Genomic DNA, 19,910 nt, shown 5'->3' on the forward strand with positions numbered 1-19,910 from the left:
CTTATAAGCATCCTCTTTATAAGAATACAATCCATAACTATTAATCCAAGGGGTATTGACTTTCGGTGATTGGTTCATTCAAAGCAAGTTAGGGATTGTGCAAAATGTGAACATATTTATTTTTCTTATAAGCACCATCTTTATAAGAATACAATCAATAACTTTTAATTCAAGGGGTATTGACTCTCGGGGACTTTCGGGGATTGGTTCATTCAAAGCAAGTTAGGGATTGTGCAAAATGTGAGCATATCTATTTTTCTTATAAGCATCATCTTTATAAGAATACAATCAATAACTTTTGATTCAAGGGGTATTGACTTTCGGCGATTGGTTCTTTCAAAGCAAGTTAGGGATTGTGCAAAATGTGAGCATGTTAATTTTTCTTATAAGCACCATCTTTATAGGAATACAATCAATAACTTTTAGTTCAAGGGGTATTGACTTTTGGAAATTGGTTCATTCAAAGCAAGTTAGGGATTGTGAAAAATGTGAGCATATTTATTTTTCTTATAAGCATCATCTTTATAAGAAAATGATCAATAACTTTTAATTCAAGAGGGTATTGACTTTTGGTAAGTAAGTCAGGGATATGTGCAGTATGTCGAAAATATTCTGTCTCGGGAGTTTAAGTATAGCAAAGCTAATCCCATTAAAGTATTTAGTTTACCTTAAGGGAACTAATTTTTTGCGGGAACTAATTTTTCGCTAATTTTCGGTTTTTCAGCAAAATTAAAATTTTGCCACATTTTCTCAAAGATTTGAATAATCCCTAGGAAAATGAAAGAAATTTGTCCAATGATGGGCAAAAGCGCGAAAATTAATTCCCGATTAATTCCCGCGAAATGCGATTTTTTAAATTTTTTTTTTGACCGCGAAAATTAGTTCCTGTGAAAAATAGTTCCCTTAAGCTAGTTTTTTTCGGGCTTTTGCTAATATATAAATTGTTTATAAGGAAGTAGGAAATTGAATGTCTGATTTTAGAATATAGCAGAGATCTTTTCTCATCAATAGCCATTACTATCCTAGAGATAAATACTAAAGAATATGAAAATAAAGAACGTAAGAACTGAGTGACGATCTGGTCCGTGTTCTAATAAAATAAGAATAATTGAGGTGATTCTTTGTGTACTCTGAAATTGTCGCGACCTTCATAATAAGAGGAAATAATATCAAAAGATATCAAATGTCGTTCACTTGTGAGCAGTAGTTTGCAGCAATACTTTTCCGGTAGAAACAACAATAATTAAAATGAACATAAGATTATACGATACTAATCAAGACAAAATCGGTAAAATGTTTGCAAAAATGTCAATATCGTAAAGAGTAACCGATATGGTTAATTTAAGTTATTAGAGCTTGATCCCCGAATTTATCAAGGTCGGCTTCCATTCTTCTGGAATCCTTTCAAGGCTTCTTTCAGGGACCACCACACTTTCAAATTTGAAATTCGCATCATGAGCCGTTAAACATTTCGTCTTGAAATGCATGGGAGCAAAAAGTTTACTCCTCAATAATGAGCTATTGCACCTCTTCAAACTTGAAATCTTCCTCTTCTTCTTTTTCCTTCATTTCTTGGCCTTGTTGTTCTGTGTCATCAACTTCTTCGATTTTTGGAATGAGTTTAGAAGAAGAAGTGTCACGTGTCATAGGATTATCGTACACGTGTTGCAACTCGAACGTCTCCACTGAAAAAAGAATGGAAAAAATGTTGATTATTCAATCACTCGTTACCACTGGTTATCACAGTACGAATACTATACTTTTGGTTAACAATCCAAATTTCGCTCAACAATCAAATGCGCCAAAATGACAAAAATTCGGACATTGCTGCGGCACAGTGATTTTGAAAAGGACAAAAAGCTGGAGCTTTATCTTTTAAAGGGATTATCAGATGATTTTTGATATAAAGATACCTTTAATGGTCCAAAGAGACACCTTTAAATCTTTGGACTTAATTTTTTTCTAAAGCTGAGATATTTGACTTTGAAATCTCTAAAAATGAGTTTTTAAACAGCCTTTACGTTGAATTTCTATTGTTTTTAAGTAAAGATTTGGAGGTGTTTCTTAGAACCGTAAAAGGTATCTCTAAGCCAAATATAAAAAATTGTCTGATAATCCCTTTAAAGACTGCTTTGCAGAGTCAAGAAATATACAGAAATATATGATATTTCTCCTACTTCTGAGCTATTTTGCTACTTTTCTTTTTTAGATAGTCTAGTACCTCTGGCGACATGACTTTAGTTCCTAGCGGAAGAATATAGATTCTATAGAAAGTAATCAATGACATCTACAATATGGCAGTCACTAAGCTTTATATAAAACAGGTAAAATTCTGCATGGTGAAGTAATGAAAATAATCTTGAAAGACTGACCTTTCGTTTCTTCAGATTGCTGTGATTGAGGCGTATTTATACCGGTGGATACAGGGGTGATTTTGTTTTTACCTCGACCAAATAATCCACTACCCATAGGCGCTGTTGAAGGCCTGTAAAGAGAGAAGTATATATTAAGAAGGGGGCAAAGAGAAACCATCCTTTAACTTCTTTTTAAATATCCGAATAAACTTCCAACCCGGTGGAAATTTAAGTTAGGTCTATGGGAGATTCTCAAAACTTTCCTCAGCCTTAGAATACAAACGAACATTTCATTTTATCTCTGGAAAAAAGAAAATCAAGGTAGACGATGCTCCTCCATCCAAACCCCTCAGAGAAAAAAAACTCAAAACAAAATCCCTGAGACCCCTTGGAATGTCTTTTTTGAAATCCCCTGGAATGTCTTTTTTGAAATCCCCTGGAATGGGAGCCGTTGTCTGCCGCTATGTATGGTTATAAAATGGAATGACCCATTGTCAAAAGCCACAATGTCTAGTTAACATTCCAGCCTAAATCACAAATCGCATATTTGTAAAGTTCTGCTGTTAGGGCGTGATGAAAGCCACTGTTTACTAATGAAAGCAAGTGTCATAATACTCCTGGAGTTTTTTTTATACCTTGAAGAAGATTGCTCTTCGTTTCTTGGAGATTTATCAATCGGAGCTGTGGTTGGTCTGTCATCACTTCGGTTGCTCTCCAAATCACTCCATGCTGACACTGAATTGCAAAAGAAAGATAATAAAGAATTCAGAAAAATTTTAAAGAAGTCAATTCAAGCTATTTTTACGGTTAGTGTAAAACGCAGGTCACAGGTCACAGGTCGCAGGTCACAGGTCACAGGTCAGTGATGACAGGTTAACTCTAATCAATGTCATTGCAGAGGAAAATGTTTGGAAAACACAAAGAATTATCAAAAACATAATTCTCAAGCAATTTCATCCATATAAAACCATTTCAAACATCAAAATTTAACCATGTGCTTTTATCGATCTTTCGTGGTTTGCGCCGTGTATAACGCAGACCAGAAAATATTTGAAACCATATTATACGTATAACAGGTATATTACATATTGTAATGTTTGTAATGTTATATGATGGTTACATATAATAAAACAAATCGCTCTAAAACTACCTTCTCAGAGAACTCACGAGCTTCTGATTGGTGTAATTTTATATCCAGCCATATTGTTATCATCACATTCGGCATGCTGAATATTTTTGGTGTTTTTCTCTTGTAAGACATGATATTTTGTAATTCTGTCAATATTTTTGTCAAAAATTGTCATTAAGTCATTAAAATGACAATTGAATAATTAATTAGTTTCATCCTTCTAAAACCACTCTCTTAGGGACCTCACAAGCTTCTGATTGGTGCCGTTTTATATCCATTCACACTATCTACATCACGTTCTGTATTATAAATATTTTTCGTTTTTTTGTCTGTTCTTGCATCATATTTTATGATTCTGTTAATATTTTTGTCAAAAATTGTCATTAAGACATTAAAATAATAACTGAATAATTAATTAGTTCCATCCTTCTAAAACCACTCTCTTAGGGTCCTTGCAAGCTTCTGTTTGGTTTCATTTTATATCCAGTCACACCATCCACATCACATTTTGCATAATAAATATTTTTCGTGCTTTTGTCTTGCTAGGCATCATATTTTATGATTTTGTCATTATTTTTGTAAGTAAGTGTCACTATGTCAAAATAGGTTGTTATTCTATTCAATTGTCATTTTATAATATCTAAATAGCATGTATTACTTTTTTGTAATTTAATGCGCTATGTATTGATGTTATGTTATGTATCTGTTATGATCTTACTTTTTTTTCCGGTCTGCACTTTGTTGACCTGTGACCTGCGACCTGTGACCTGCGACCTGTGACCTGCGACCTGTGACCTGCGTTTTACACTAACCGCTATTTTTATATTCTCATAAATACAGGGTTATGTAAATCTATATATTAATACGCTTAAACGTGTGTGTTTACAACGTTTTGTAAAAAGTTTTCGAAAATCTAACAAAGCTCTACAAAGCCTACTCTTTAAGGCGTTGAACCATCATCTTTTTGCTCCTTAAGCAGATTTCCCACCACTAGACTAACTTTGAGACCCCAAGATACTATTTTCTATTCACCAACTTTGGAGCTTGATGGTTTTTTTCTGTTTACAATAGCGGCTCCCTTATAACTTTCAAAACTTTTCAAAGTCTTTCAAAGTCACCCTCGAATGTCCAACCACGAGGGCCAGCCACGATGGCTAAGAAGATCTAAAATATACTTTTGCTAAGCATTTATTTAATAAATTGCAATGCAATGTTATCTTTTTTCTCCTTTATTTCCTAAAATCAAAATCAAATCATCAATCGGCGGTTATCTTTCTTCCCTTAGAATTTTTCAGATGTGTAGTGATTCACTGGATTGGGACACGCAGCGTGCGACGCTGCGCATACGGCTAGTTGTTCTTAATTTTCTATCTAGCTTCATATATTTTGTACTTTTATTATCCTTTCCAGTTAGTTATTTTATTCTAGCTATTCTCATTTGTTAAATTCCCTTTTACATTCCCAAGTACCTGATCGTGGCAGATCAATATCACTCTTACTTATTATATGTTGGATTCTCCAATCCAGTCATTCCGCCAAACGGTTGAGGTTTCTCTGTCCCGAAAGATGTCTCTTCTTCAGTGGCAGGGAGTATTGTATTCTTTTTCACTTTACGACCACCAGAAGAACTGGATGGTGTACTTGCTCTTGATGATGTTTGATCGTCTTCCTGAAAAGGTAAAAAGTAGGCATATTTGCATAACATTTGTTAAATATTTGATTGATGAGGAGGAAAGAGGAAACACACTTACGGGCATTTTAGATTTTCACTGTCAACGAGACAAACTAAATAAAGTTTTTAAACCCCAAGCGGTACACTATATATATTGAGCACGAGGCTTTGATGGCCAAAATATTTTAAGAACAAGTAAAGAACATTTTGAATGAATTTGTACAGTCATCTAGTGCAAGCATTATTGATATGGGTCAATACAAAAAAATGAAGCAATAAAAACATAATTTCTTTTGTTGGAATGTAAGCCTTTTGATGTTGTTATTTATGAGGAAGTATCACTGAACAATGATACAATTAATTAAAATCAGAAGGTCGATTCCACATTGGTGTACTAAATTATAGAAGAAAGCAATAAAGACAATCATTTTTATTTGATGACAAAGGGGACTACCCCTTAACGAATACGTATTTTTTGAATGCTCCTATATGTAAAGTAAAGAAAAAAGAAAGAGAAAGAGGCTATCAGAGATAAAAAATGAAATAACTCCTCAACTCTAATAAATGCTCAATCCATTCAAAAGCTCAAAATTTTTCTTCTATTAATATCAAAAGATTCACTTTCACAATTGAGATTTTAAACACATTCCAATGATGACATACCTATGTTTTTGTTACATTTCTGTCGAGTAATACTAATTGTCTCGGGGTTTGATTTGTCAATGTCGTCGTCATCTTCACAGCTTGCCTCGTCTCTCCTATAAAACATCAGGTTTGTCAAAATATGAGAAATTCCAATTGAGAAAGAAGAGTCTGTACTGTAGTGGGTGTGGAGCATCTAGTATTCGAAAAAAATATTCTGTACAACAGATTAAGTGGTTGACGAAAATATTCTTGATTCTCACTATTTTCTCTCTGATATTACTTTGAGCAGAGTATGGGTGGATTCTTCGACATTTTCAATGGGGTCCAAGTAGGGAGAGTGATCTATACAATGTGCACAGTTGCGCTGGTCAGTTAGCGGCTGAATTTCATGGAGCGACAGGGTGTTGGATGTTTGAATACCAGATAATTTTTAGATAATAAATATGTAAAATATCTTACAAATCAATAACATCAGGACGCAAAGCAGAAGTCTAAAAAGTAAAAAAGAACGTTATTGTTATTATTGAACATTTTCACAAGAACATAACTAACGCTGGACCTAAGAAAAATTTGAAACAATCCGAGCGTTCAACAAATTAATATACGGAGTATATAGTTTAAAGCACAATTTTACCTCGAATACAGCCAAAACATCATCAATTTCTAAACAAAGATCCGAAGAGAAAATATAATAAGTCAAATTTGATATAGGCAATCTTGTTGACGACTTTTAAGAGAAACATTTTGAAGGGATTGCTTTTATTGAACGTTTCTGTGACATTACAGTACTACTTACGGACCTACTTCCACCGGAGAGATTTCTAACAGACATACTGAATCAGTTACAATACACGAAAAAAGATGATTTTACATTTACACTTTCTATTCAGAAATATATCAATTCGGTCTATTCAAATTGCACACATACCTCCAACGTGTCCCAGCAATGATTCGTCATCTATACTATCCAGTGTAGTTCCAAACAGGTCTGAATCATGATTCTTAATGAAATGGAAAAATAAAAATATTCATGTGACAGTTGATTGAATGAAAAGCTACACTTTACAGGCAAGACCAATTTGATTAGTTGTTTTACGGCTCCCGGTTGCTGAGTCATGATAACTTTTCGAACCGCTTGGCCTTGATTATTTTCCTCCCGACTCTAGTTCTTGAGGAATTTATTTATTAATTTATTCATGTTTGTTTTATCATTTGCTTTCTCATTTTGGCTTTTCTTAATCCGTAAAACTACAAATCAATTTGGCCACGTAGGACTGACTATCAGTAGGAAAGTTCCTGATTATTGAACTTGCAAGATTGAAGGAACATTATATTTACTTAAAAAAAGTAGACCCAAGACCATTTAAGTATATTCAGGGATTGAAATATTACATATACTTTTTGAGGCACTTTAATTACCCAAATAAACAAATTCTAACAAAATCAAAATACCGAATGAGTAAGTTGACTTTTTTCATTCCGAGACTTTTTTGTTGAATTCCTGACTTCAAAGGGACCTAAAGTAGACGAAATTAAAGTGTTTATAATGAATATTGAATTTCGGACCGTTTTACTGGTTGATCCTGCCAGTATAGTCATATACCTATCTCATTATTATTAAGTCATGCATGAATTTGTTAGTATCAGCGCGCTAGTACTGTGAAACTGGGAATGACTCATTAAAAATTTCATAATTATTTTGTAGAGGTCAAGTGAAATAGACCTGTGAAATAAAATTCTATGAATGAAAATAATGATAATCAATAATCTTACTCATTGCTGACATTCGTCGAGTCTGCTGTAATGACATACCATGAGTCGACGATAAAACATTCGCCATTTCTAAATAAGTTGATTAAAATATTAGCGAAGAGTAGTAACATCCCCAAAACTTAATGAAAATTGAAGATGACGAAATAGCTGTTCAAGAAAAAACTAAGTATGTAACCAATACATTTTAATGTATCCCTAGCCTGGGGATCTAAGTTGTATATTTACAGTCTACTGTTTTCATAACTGGTTGCTTCATTCTTATATTGTATAATAGCGTTCATTGTAGTACGGCGAATTTCAAAAAAAAATACAGTAAAGGACTAACCTTCAAACTTTTTCCCGACGATGGGTTCGAAATGTTGTCCATTTTTGTGAACGTGAATAATCGAATTGAATAATTTGTTTACTGGTAGCCTTTCGCCAGTGTTAGAAAACGATCCATCAGCTTCTCTTTCCCACATATAGACCTTGACTTTTGTTGCATTCGTCAAGGCATCAAAGAGCAGCTCGTCCGCTACTTGACGTGCGTAACTTTTTTCATAAAGATACTTCCTTATCTCTTCTTCAAGGTCGACGTTTACTTCGTCATCACATAAGAACTGTTTGTACAACTCCTCATTTGATTTGAATTGCTTCAAAACCAAGTCTTTTAGTTCAAAATAAGTGGGTTTAATCGTTTCAGTATCTTCAGTGAAGCGCAAGCAAATTTCCCATGTATAAAGAAGACAGTGGCCATCACCTGGAACCTCGATTATTGCACGTTGGCTTGGGTCGTTAAATGTCCTGGAATGATGAAAGAAATTAATGTAATAGAATGAAAAACTATCCAAGCGTTTCTTTATCCTACAATACAATTACAATACAATTTTAATATTTTAGAGCTGTCAATTAGTTTTGAAATAATAATTGCGAAATTTACTTCAGTCACATACAGCTATTATTGTAATCGCGTAAAAAACTGTATATCTGAGAAAAATTTAAAATTTAAGCCCTTTACTGTCAAGGTCAAAGTAACAAAGCTAAAATAAACTTCACGAAAAATGAAAATAAAACAAAAAGAGACTTACATGAGTTGCTTCACCTCAGGGCTCTGGAAACTTGTGTTAACAGCGGTTGAATTCTGTGAAAGAAATGTTTCAAAAAATTTTTTTTACCTTTCTTGTCTTACCATAATTATAAATTGTGAAAAAAGGGGACAAGCTGGAGTTTTTACAAACTCTTATTTGATTTGGTTGGTCGTTAAGATGTAATAAAAGAATCTTATTATATTTTTTAAAGAACGCGTCATCTCTATCACTTTAAATGACCAATTAGTGCATTATCTTGTAAAAACTCCAGCTCATCCCGAAAAAGGTAATCACGAGAACAATAATTTCAAAAAATCTTCCAATGGTGGAAATTAAAAATTAACGAATTTGCTTTTCTTTGGTAAGCCCTATTAACTCATTCCAGTAATAAGAGGTCATGAGCTGTGAGAATTGTATAACAGTAGAATTATCTTGTCACAGTAAAACCAATTTCCTCCGTCTATGCGAGTGTATAGAATATTACGTAGTCAGAAATAGCACATCATCTTTCTAATGAATATTTCGGCCAACTGGCCTTTTTCACCAATAGAATTATCAGTACAATCAGTAGAATTATTAACAGGTCATTACCTCTGGCAGTAACTTTGGCACCTTGGTTGACTTTTGTTTCGTTTGATCTTTTGCTGAAAAAAAATACAATCGTAATTTAGACTATTTATTTTACCGCTAACAGATCGGACTACAGCGTTATTCATTTTAAAGAACTAGGGTTGCAGACAAATTGGCTTGTTTTACACGAGAACCAGTAAATTTTGGGTCAGGATCGACATTGCCGTGATTTTCAACAGGCTGAATTCTTAGGTTTTTGCCATAATTAATTGCAAAAATTTATCCTCGTTTTCTTATAAAGGTTCTTTAATAAAAAGTGTTTCCAGTAGCTAAACGTCAGTGGGTACCACTTAAGTATCAGTAAAAAATATATAACCTACTAATACAGGTAAACTGTCTACGGTTTTCTTCGCTGGCTATGGTGAATTGTAAGCAGCCAATAATAATTCTGTTGCTTTGTGTAATCGAAGTTCGTAAAATTTCGTAAAAAAAAACTTAGAGGGTATCCACTGGTAATATGTGCTTTTACGGAGGGGTCTCTAATTGTTAATTCGATTTTTGAAATAATTTTAAAGAATTTTAGACTTGTTTAATTCGTCAGCTGTAGAAATAATATATACCATTAAATTTCCTTTTCCTTGTTCTTCCTATGACCGTCAATGATGCCCCCTTTGGTCTTCCTTTTGGCCTTTTTCCAGAGGGTAATTTCAGGCCACTAACATCAAAAGGTGGAGTGATTCGTGTCGATTCATCAGGTCTGACGGTTGATTTTACTTCGTCCGGTTCCATAACTGTTTCGTTCGGTTCCATAACTGTTTCGTTCGGTTTGATAACTGCTTCGTTCGGTTCGATATGTGCTTTGTTTGGTTTGATAACTGTTTCGTTCGGTTTGATAACTGTTTCGTTCGGTTTGATAACTGTTTCGTTCGGTTCGATATGTGCTTCGTTCGGTTCGATAACTGCTTCGTTCGGTTTGATAACTGCTTCGTTCGGTTCGATAACTGTTTCGTTCGGTTTGATAACTGCTTCATTCGGTTCGATAACTGCTTCGTTCGGTTCGATAACTGTTTCGTTCGGTTCGATAACTGCTTCGTTCGGTTCGATTACGGCAGTTAATTTGTCTGCTTGATCTTCTTCAGGTATGCTCGGTTCTTTTGGACTCGATCGATCACTAGAGTAAAGGATACGGGCCTCTTGACCATTCCTCCATATGGTTTCGAGAGTCTTGAGGACTTGCATTCTTTCAACAAATGTGCTCAGCTGCCACCAGCCTCTGAAGCCAACGAAGAAAGGCTGCTGCATCCCTATACCTTTCTACGTGGTTTAATGCTTTGGTGGGGCGACACGAAGATACAGTTTTAATTCCAACTGGTGGAATATAGGGTTGAGAAAATAATCGATGGCTGTCGTGAAAAAAAGACTTTGACCAACGATCGTCAGACAAACAGTGGTCATAGATCGAAAGCCCTGCTAACGATCGAGTCAGGAAAATGTGACGACAAGGCAGGCGCATTGACTGATGAAAGCAACAATCACAGGATGTATTTGTACTGTTACGAACAACAGTCTTCGACACAGCAGCGAGCTCTTGACACACAAAGTCCGCAGCATACGAAGTCAGATGACTTCGGATAGCAGCGACGGTCGTGTTTTCTGGAACCAAAGTCTTTGACTTGAGGAATTCGTCAGCAGCGGCTTTGTCTCTTTCAGACCGTATTGCAGACAGCACGGTAAAAAAGCCACGAACAAATTCATTCAGGCTGCTCCGATGGCCTAGAGTGATTTCAACTTGCTGTTAAAGCTTTCAAGCCGATTGTTGGTCGAATTCAAAAAGTCCCCTGATTTGGCTTTAAAGCATTTTACCCATTCGTTCGATATAGGGCGCCAATTTTTCTCATAGTACTCTGTAAGAGATGGACACCCTAAATCCAAAAATTTATTTTCCAAGTCGACAAAATCCTTCTCGTTCTGGGCATAACACATGCTCTCAAAGAGAGACTTTGCCTCTTCTTTGGTGGACGCTTGAAGTGAAAGTGTTGTCATCTCACGCTTAAACGCTTTAAGTGCGTGAAAGAGGCAGATTAGAATTGGTACACCAAGAATGTCACTAATCCTGTTGCGCTCGTTGATATCTTTATCCGCCATGACGACCCGAAGCTTCGCCGTGTCATTCTCCCTAGCAAACGTTTCAATTAGCCAAATTAGATTTTCTTTGGTTTCGTTGACCATTAAGGCAACAGCGACAACCTCACTTTGGCCTAACGAATCCTCCACCAGGAAGATAACCGCTGGAATTCGTAGTTCGTTAACTTTGTACGTTGCGTCGAGAAAAAGAATCTCCGAATACGATTTGAAACTCGTTTTCATAGCTGTATCTTGGAACATCATGCCTAAGAAGTTGTTCTCCTTGTCTTGATGGACATTAACGGAACAGCCTTGAAAATAAAGATACGATTTCATCTTATTAAAATAACAACATCGCCAACCATTCCCATTCCCAAAAAGCACTTACCCACAAAACGATACTGACCTTTTTGTAAAAAAATGTAAAACTTGAATATTGAAATGAATTGAAAAAATACCGGGTGACCCAGAAAAGAAAAGTATAAGGGTTTGATGGCTAGCTGTGTCCGGAATAATGTATACCTTTAATAAATCCTTTTGTCATTGTAAAGAGGAAAGGCAAACTTAACGCAATTCTATGCTGAAAGCCTCACATTTTCACCATTCACGACTCAATTATAAAAAAGTTATACCTTATCGGGGAAAACTTCGTCCGGGAAAATTCAGGGAAAATTTTCGTCGGGGAAAATATTCGTCACTTGTCCAAAATTTCGTCACTTTTCCCCGACGAAGTTTTCCCCGATAAGGTAGTGAAAAATAGAAAATCAATAATTTGAGGCATCTAAAAAAAATTAATGAACAGTTTTAAAAAATGCTTCATTTGATACCCCTTTTGTGACGTGTTTTTGGACTTTTTCAAAAAAATTTGACGTCAACAGCTTATAACTTGAGAACTACTGTACAAATTTTAAAAAGCTAATGCGCCAAATTTTAAGTTTACCTTTCCTCTTGACAATTAAAAAAGAATATGGTAAAAACTCACATTATTTCGGACACAGTTAACCATCAAACCTTTATACTTTTTTCTGGGTCACTCGGTATATAGCATTTAGTTTCAGGTCGTTGTTGTTATTTTTGGCACGCGCAGTTTGATTATCGGCCGACAGTGTCATTTGGGTGACTTTAAAGCGGAGTTAACGAAAGTTCACGAAAAAGTTAAAGTCAGCAAAATCTGATTTGAGTTCTCTTCAGGTAAAAACATCAAAAGTCTATATTATTCTACCACTAGGTCACGAGAGTTCACAATAATAAGATTATAGGTAAGACGGTTGTGCTCCTGACAATGCAACAAAATGGTGAAAACTTCTGAAATCTGATGAAAAAAAAAATCTTAACACCGAAATTTCAACTGTCTTGCCGTGTAGGAAGTGTAGGAAGTGTTTAAGGTTTGTTCATTATGTCTGTTCGGAGCTTCCAGCGTACCAAATACAGATTTGCCTTCAGTACAAAGCAAGGAGATTCGAATGTGCGAAATGCATCACTGTCACGCCAATACTGTTAGAGAAGATCAAAACAAGTAAACAAAGAATGACAAGCAACAAGGCAACACATACTGAAGGTAAAGAGAAATATCAAAACGAGCAATGCGTTTTGGCTGTACTGGATAGTCTGGAGAAGAAAATTGATAAACTTGTGAATAAAGACGACGTCGTTAGTAGATCAAAAGAACAACAGACATTCGCTAGCATCGCTAAAGATGAGCTCGACAAAAAAGACCATGATATAGACCCAAAACAACAATAGACATACGCTAGCGTTACTAAAGATGAGCTGAAGCAACAAGAGGTAACGATCAAGAACTTCATTAAAGAGAAAGAAGAAGAACGATAGTTAAATTTAACAAAATGCAATATCATTGTTCACAACCTTGGTGAGAACAAACATGAAGACCTAGAAAAGCATTGCTGCAACGGGTGGGTGATAAAGATTATGTTGGAGAAGTTGTAAGAAACCAAATGGGATTTCCATTTCCGTTCCAAGGGGGTAAGGTTTGATATGTGGCGGAATTTCATAGAGAGATATGACAAAAATAGCTTTTTAAATCCTACTAAAATTCAGAATTCCAGAGCGGTTTAAACCTGAAATTGCCTGTAATTTCACGGGGTTACAGTATTTCCAGCCACTGAGGGATGGACATCCTCAACAGGGGGTATACGGTTTTTTTCTGGAAAAGCCCAACTTCAAATTTTTTAAAGTTGCGTACATCCATGGGTCGCGACGCTCCGTTACGGAGTGATGGCATCTAATGGGTCAAAAAATCGAACTTGATAATGAAAGAACGATATAATATAGTCTAAATTAGTCTTTCCTTTCTTCCCTTTCTCTTCTTAATGCAATAGTCTTTTTCCTTGAAAAATAAAAAGTCTTTCTGGGTTAAAAGTGTTCAAATCGAAAATTTCTTTTACTTGACAAACATGGGACAGCTAAAAGAAACAAAAATGTGAAATTCCATTGACTTAGTGGATTTTAGCCTGAGTTACAAGACTTTGCCTAGGCGCCCTTCAAAATCTGGAGGAGAAGGGGGCTAAAGTGTATCGACTGTTAGGAGTTTCTATAATAGCACCATACACGAAATCTAAAAACTTCGAGTATGGTAATAAAATAGAATCTTTGCTCTTTGATAGTTTTAAACTTCTTGAAAAACTAATTGGAATATTGCGATTTGCACTATTTGCACTACTTGATTTAAATACCTTTTGATCTAAACAATTGACTGACTTAAGATTTGAAAACAATAAAGCAAAGGGGTGGGTCGAAAGGCTCATCTTTCACTAACCAAGGCTGGTTGGTGTTCGGTGAGTCAAATTAAGCAGGAAAGGTTGACGCGTTAACACACAGTCTCGCCCCTCTACAAAATGCTGCGTGTGACGAGAGATCCTTCACGAAGTGTCCCCTATTTAAAATAGAGCAGAGCAAATCGAAAAGGAAAGCAGCCCCGCAGACATTCGTCTCAGGTTCGCCGTACTATGTTTCAGAAGCAAAGAAGACCTGTGTTATGTGTTCGTCATGTTAATAGCATAATGTTCGTAAGTTTATTTTTGTTTCGCAAAATTGTCCCCTGGCAGCCAAATCACAGTTTAAAAACAAGTGTTAGATCAGCAAAAATATATTCTAAACGATTTTTTGAAGACTTTGCTGCTTGGGACCAGTGGAAACATAAAGTCATCAGATGTATAATGATGATAAAACAAGGTAAGCAGAGCGATCAGTAGTAAAAAAGTAAAATCAAACGGTTCAAAAATTAAATTGTAAAATTTGGAATTTTTCATTCTGTTTCTTTGTGGATTCCACTTTGATGACTTTTAAGTGCCTTGACGTAAATTCGATTTATTTGTCTGCAAGAGCTTCAAAAGCTTAAAGTGACGTCAAAAAAGCGTGAAAACCTGGGCTCAAAACATTCGAAAAATGTCGTAAAAGTCGAATAGACGTTACTGCGTAGAAGCTGTGATATCTGATATAGGCTACATTTTGGAGATACTGCGTAAAAAGGCTAACCTTTTGAGAACGTAAACACAGGTACACTAACGAACAAACACTACAAACATGACTAACATAAATACAATCCCCACTAGAAACTAGTGTTATATCACCACCAGGGGCACTAGACTACGTAAAAAGAGGGTACCATCATAAAAAAAAATAGAGTTTGAGTTGTTTGGAGATTAAAATAATGCACCACCGAACCTGCCAGATTCATGAATGAATTCGACCACAGAACTAAGAAGAGCTTGATTTAATACCTAAGTTAAGCTTCTACCCACCGTATTAGTAAAGCTAGCAAAGATGTTTATGGCTTTAGTGAATAAAGACTGGTCTTGCATGGGATTTATATAGAGGCAGTGCAAAAGGAAGTGCTGGGTGTAAATCAATGTTCATTGAGATGACTGTTCCTATCCAAAAACTATTAAAAAGACAACACCTTGATTGTCAGGAACATCAAAAACATGCAATTGTGTAGGTCTGAAATAATCAAAGGTCTGAAATAATCAAAAATTTATTTTTAAAGGTCGAAACAGCTTTTATGGTTGTCTAAGATATTTCACTGGGATATGTAAAAGGGGAAAAATGTGGCGAAAACGCTCAGCTCAAATATTGAGAGGATTGATTAGATTTCTCGTTCTTCCTTAGGTTAACTGGCGTTGTAACCCTTGCTGGCAGACAGCAAATCACTTTTCGAAAGAGATAACCTTACCAAATTCGTTCCTTAACAAGTCGACAACGTCTTGCAGGTTATTCCGCCCCTCGCTATCGGTTTTAGCCTTCTGTGCGAGGTTGTGCACGTCCCTCATGGTCACAACTTTACCGCTTTCAATTGCAATTTTCGACCTAACCATTTTTTTGTCTGCCTTTGCCTTCAACAGTTGTATGGCGTCAGCTTCTACGATAGTTTGCAGTTTTCTTTGTCGTGGATAGTGTCGGAATAAATTCTATAAAAACAAGAATAATTATGGTAAGGAAAGCCTTCCATTTAATATTTGAGAGATTACGAAAGGTATACCATAAGAAAAAACGTCCATGATTTATTGGATATTGGTACTATAAGATGCGTAGATGAAAATTCGAAGAGGTGCCAAATTTATCTCTAATTTGTGACATCAAATCATTTTTCCCTTTTAAAGTCTGAAGAAAGGTCCAGCTTCATAAGTATTTCTTTTTCTACAAACAACCTGTATTTTTTATACGACAATACATAACTAAATTATAGCGGAGTGTATTTCTTACTGCGTTTAGTTCGTGGTTATGTGAACGTTGAATATCTTTTACTTCCAATGCTTGACGGTCTTTATCCAATCGGAACCTGATATAAAATGGACATCCTTTCTTCAAAGTCCTGTGAGAAAATAAAACAGAGGATAATTAAAAATCTTTACTAATGGACTAAATTAACAATACAAGAGTATAATATTTGAAAATTGAAATAATTCAGAGACATTCCATTATTTAGGGCTTCCAGTTGGGGAGTTACAATAAAATAGATTCTGGAAATACATATAATCGGGACTGAATATTTTGGTTTTTCAGAGGTCAAAAAAGCTAGAGATAAAGTTTTTTTTTAATCTTAGGAAACACCTCCTGCTTTGCAGGACCTATAGATCTACACTGACACAGAGATAACTGATTCTTCTGTTTCTTTACAGTCTGTATAATGATAAAAGGATAGATCAACTTTGCTTCAGTGATTTGAATCTAAGGAGTAAAAAATACTGAATAATCTGTTTACCTCGACTTTCTCAAACCACGCCCACGAGGTTTGCACGTGCCACTAGCCACACACACATACTTTAACTCTGAATATTTCAAAGCCTTTTCTCTTTCGTCCCCTTCAGCCAAACGCTGACCCTTGCATGCTGATTTAATAAGTCTGGAATCATCAATAGATAACTCTGTTGAGTTATCAACTTTGTATTGTTCCAACTTTTGGTAGAGTTCATCCAAGGAAGAAAACTTTTCACCGACATTGAAATCGGTTGGCATTTTTTCATTTTATTCTAAGAAAATGAAACAAATTCGCACTCCTTTTCTTGTTCTTCTGAAACACTACATGATGACAAATAAAGGTTCTAAGAAAAGCAAAACAAATTAGTGCAAAACAGGGGAATTCCCATTTCAGTTTTTTGAAAAGGAAAGATTTGGTTACAACTCTGAGATTCCAAAACGATTTTTGGTAAATTAAACTTTTTGCTCTTTCAGACTTAAATGGACCATTTTTCTGTTGCCAACAAAGGACCTAATTTCTGAGATTCTGTCTAAATTTTCATCAAATTCCACCATTTTGTTAAAAAAAGTGTCAACAACGTTCATTCATCCTGATTCATCTACCCTCCCATGGGATCATGCCTATTCAATAAGCAGAAGCAAACTGTTTGGGATAATGAATGACAAAGGTCTTGGAATTTTCATCTGTATAGAGCAGTACGGTCAAGTATCGCTTTTTTTTGTATTACGGAAAACGCGAATTAGAGCTACGCTTTCGTGTTTTCACTTTCGATTTCGCCTAATTTCATAGCAAACCCATAGCAACGAGGTGCACAGGCATAGTTACGAGTGACTGCGCAAAAATCCCAACATAAGATTGATTTTAAAACTGTTTCATTAGATAAAGCATTTAAAAATACACCTTCTCCATGCTGGATTTTTTTCTCGAGTTAATAAATCTCAAGATATTGTTCAAAAGATTTCCCCTTATTTCACAGATAAGAAAAAGTAAAGCTTACTATACTAACGCGAGCGCTCAAAATGAAGAATCACGTGACATTTTACTCTGTAATTAGATTTTGCGTATACGTCAATAATAAAATAAGAAGTCCGTGAGGAATTACTGGCTGATTGGAATAATTTCACAGTTTATAATTCATTAAAATCAAAAATGACATAATCAAAGAAATTGTGCATATTAATATATTTAAATCTTTTAGGAAACAAAACACAAAATTAGAATGTGTTCGTAGCTTTAGCGAAGAAGCAATTATAAAATACAACCTTGTTACCCCAAGAGAATCGACAAACTATGTTATGATTTCAACAATGATAGCAAGACTACTAATGTTAGCGGAACTCTCTAGGGAGTCTTGTTGTGATGTAACAGTAATTGTCTATGGAAAATATCATTGCAAACTAATGGTAATGTACTGATTGAAAAAATGCAGAAAATGTCATATCTAGATCAATTTTTGGGTGTGTTAGAATGTGTTGAACATTATAATCGAATTATCTAAAGACGTTTTTCGTTGGTTGATGGAATAGCTGTTTGCGATTAGGTAAGTACCAAATGTTGATTTTTAACACCAAGAAACGCGGTCTACGTCGTACGAGGGGTAAATCGATTGAGAATAGGGTCACCTGATTTTTTTACATGCTTCAGCTTTTTTCACATGCACGTAAAATTCTACTGAAAGTATTACAAAACACCTCTGGTAGAGTTTTTCCTCGTTGTCAAAAAAGATGTACGTTTAATTTACGTAATGCCTTTACGAAAAATTTTACGTGCACGTGAAAAAGCTTAATCTTGGCTTTTTACGTAAACACTTCGAAGTTTTTTTCCATCCTTTTATTATTTTTGACATTTCAAAAAATGGACACGTGAATTGACTTGACTTTACCCCTCGGAGATCGTTATATTTGTTAGCCAGGAAACACTGTCTAACCTTTTTCTTTTTTCCTGCAACATCCAAAAGAGAAATTGCTGAACAAGGAATTCAAGTTTTTTCGAGATTTCCGCAGTGAAGCGATAGACGGGATTCCGGTCTATATATTTGTCTGTTACGGAAATCTAAATGGGACAGAAATAAACTGTCCAAAACTAAATATTCAGTTGGAATGGTTTTTGCAATTTCTGATATTGAATTTTGAATGGGGACGAAATGAAAGTGAAAGTGCGGCTGGAATTGTAAGGCTTTTATGCTAAAGGGGTTTGTGTATTACTAATATCATAATGAATGTACAAAACATCAAGATGAATATAACACCCCTGTGTCACAGACCTGGTGGATCCCCCACCCCGGTGGAAAAATAGGCCAAAAAATCGTCCCCGGTGGAAATTGCTCTATGATTTTATCCCCATTGAAAACTGTATGTAAAAAATTGCACTCCAAAACCATCCCCACTGGAATTTTCGAGCTGGAAACAATAGATTTTCTATCCCCATTGGCATTTTGATAGAAATTTTCATCCCCACTGAAGGAAAAAGTTAGGGAAAAAGTTCTACCGGGGCACTGAGACAGGGGTGTAATATACAAATTTTTGCTTTTAGTTGAATCATGGCTGATCGTTGCGGGTACAAACAGAATTCTACGGTTGGAAGCATTATGACGAGAAAGATTTTAAAATATTACTGGCAAAGATTTTAGATTGTGAAAAGAAATATCTTCATCCACTTAACGGGTAACACAGAAAGCTAATACCTTGAAAACAGAATAGAAATCACACATCGTCAGGCTTACCGTTTGAAGTATTCATTTTTTGGTTCCATGTGAATCATATTTCTTTTATTTATCAGTAACTGCTTAATTCAAACTTAAGAGACCTACTTTACTCTTTTTTAGTCTCGCTGGCTTAATATGATCAGCCGCCAAATACCAATTTGCACCAGAAATAAATATGTGTATTTATTGGGGGGTTATATGTTGATAACGAAGAATGCAAAAGAAGCGGGGTTTCCCGATTTGAAGATACGGGAAACAAAGTTTCTTTTAGGATTCTGGCAGTGCAGTGCGCATGAGCAAAGTCTCAGTGGCATAAATGCCACGCTGTTCCAAGATGGTACCATCTCGGCTCTGGTTATCGTGTATACTTAAGCATTTCCTAATAATCTTATATTTTCCTTTCATGTCTTGTCTGTTTCCATGATGTTGGAAGTTCACGCTGAAGTCAACTAACCTTCGGAGGACATTCGGAGAATCGCCACAACCAAGAAATCAGGCTACCCATATCAAATCTATCGCCTGTTCTTTCGGATGTGCTGCGTCAAGTTTTGACACCTTTAGAATGAACCCGTTTTATTTCATTTTCCTTGTTGATCACACGCTGTAACACTTCCAGGAAGGATTTATCCTACGATATATTGCACGCTTAAAAAC

General features: G+C 35.4%; 2 protein-coding genes across 3 annotated transcripts; both read right to left on the reverse strand.

Moving 5' to 3' along the window:
* Positions 1-975: 975 nt before the first annotated feature.
* On the reverse strand, positions 976-16,947 carry LOC136800517 (uncharacterized). 2 transcript variants are annotated; one of them, XM_067057190.1, is made up of 17 exons: positions 16,556-16,947; positions 16,057-16,165; positions 15,527-15,761; positions 9,831-11,645; positions 9,232-9,284; positions 8,641-8,693; positions 7,899-8,356; positions 7,574-7,642; positions 7,253-7,317; positions 6,729-6,801; positions 6,435-6,463; positions 6,260-6,291; positions 5,819-5,913; positions 4,983-5,152; positions 2,990-3,089; positions 2,373-2,485; positions 976-1,685 (listed from the first exon to the last, which is right to left on the reverse strand). In XM_067057190.1, exons 4-14 carry the CDS (start codon positions 10,510-10,512, stop codon positions 5,094-5,096), a joined length of 1,668 nt encoding a protein of 555 aa, XP_066913291.1. In that variant the 5' UTR covers positions 10,513-11,645; positions 15,527-15,761; positions 16,057-16,165; positions 16,556-16,947; the 3' UTR covers positions 976-1,685; positions 2,373-2,485; positions 2,990-3,089; positions 4,983-5,093. The 2 variants fall into 2 exon arrangements, with proteins under 2 accessions (XP_066913291.1, XP_066913283.1); XM_067057182.1 differs by having other exon boundaries at positions 4,953-5,152.
* Positions 10,984-16,809, reverse strand: LOC136799523 (uncharacterized). Its single transcript, XM_067056241.1, has 4 exons — positions 16,556-16,809; positions 16,057-16,165; positions 15,527-15,761; positions 10,984-11,645 (listed from the first exon to the last, which is right to left on the reverse strand). Exons 1-4 carry the CDS (start codon positions 16,807-16,809, stop codon positions 10,984-10,986), a joined length of 1,260 nt encoding a protein of 419 aa, XP_066912342.1.
* Positions 16,948-19,910: the final 2,963 nt, after the last annotated feature.

Source organism: Clytia hemisphaerica, unplaced genomic scaffold (assembly GCF_902728285.1).
Source record: "Clytia hemisphaerica strain Z4C2 unplaced genomic scaffold, Clytia hemisphaerica genome assembly, whole genome shotgun sequence".
NCBI lineage: Eukaryota > Metazoa > Cnidaria > Hydrozoa > Leptothecata > Clytiidae > Clytia > Clytia hemisphaerica.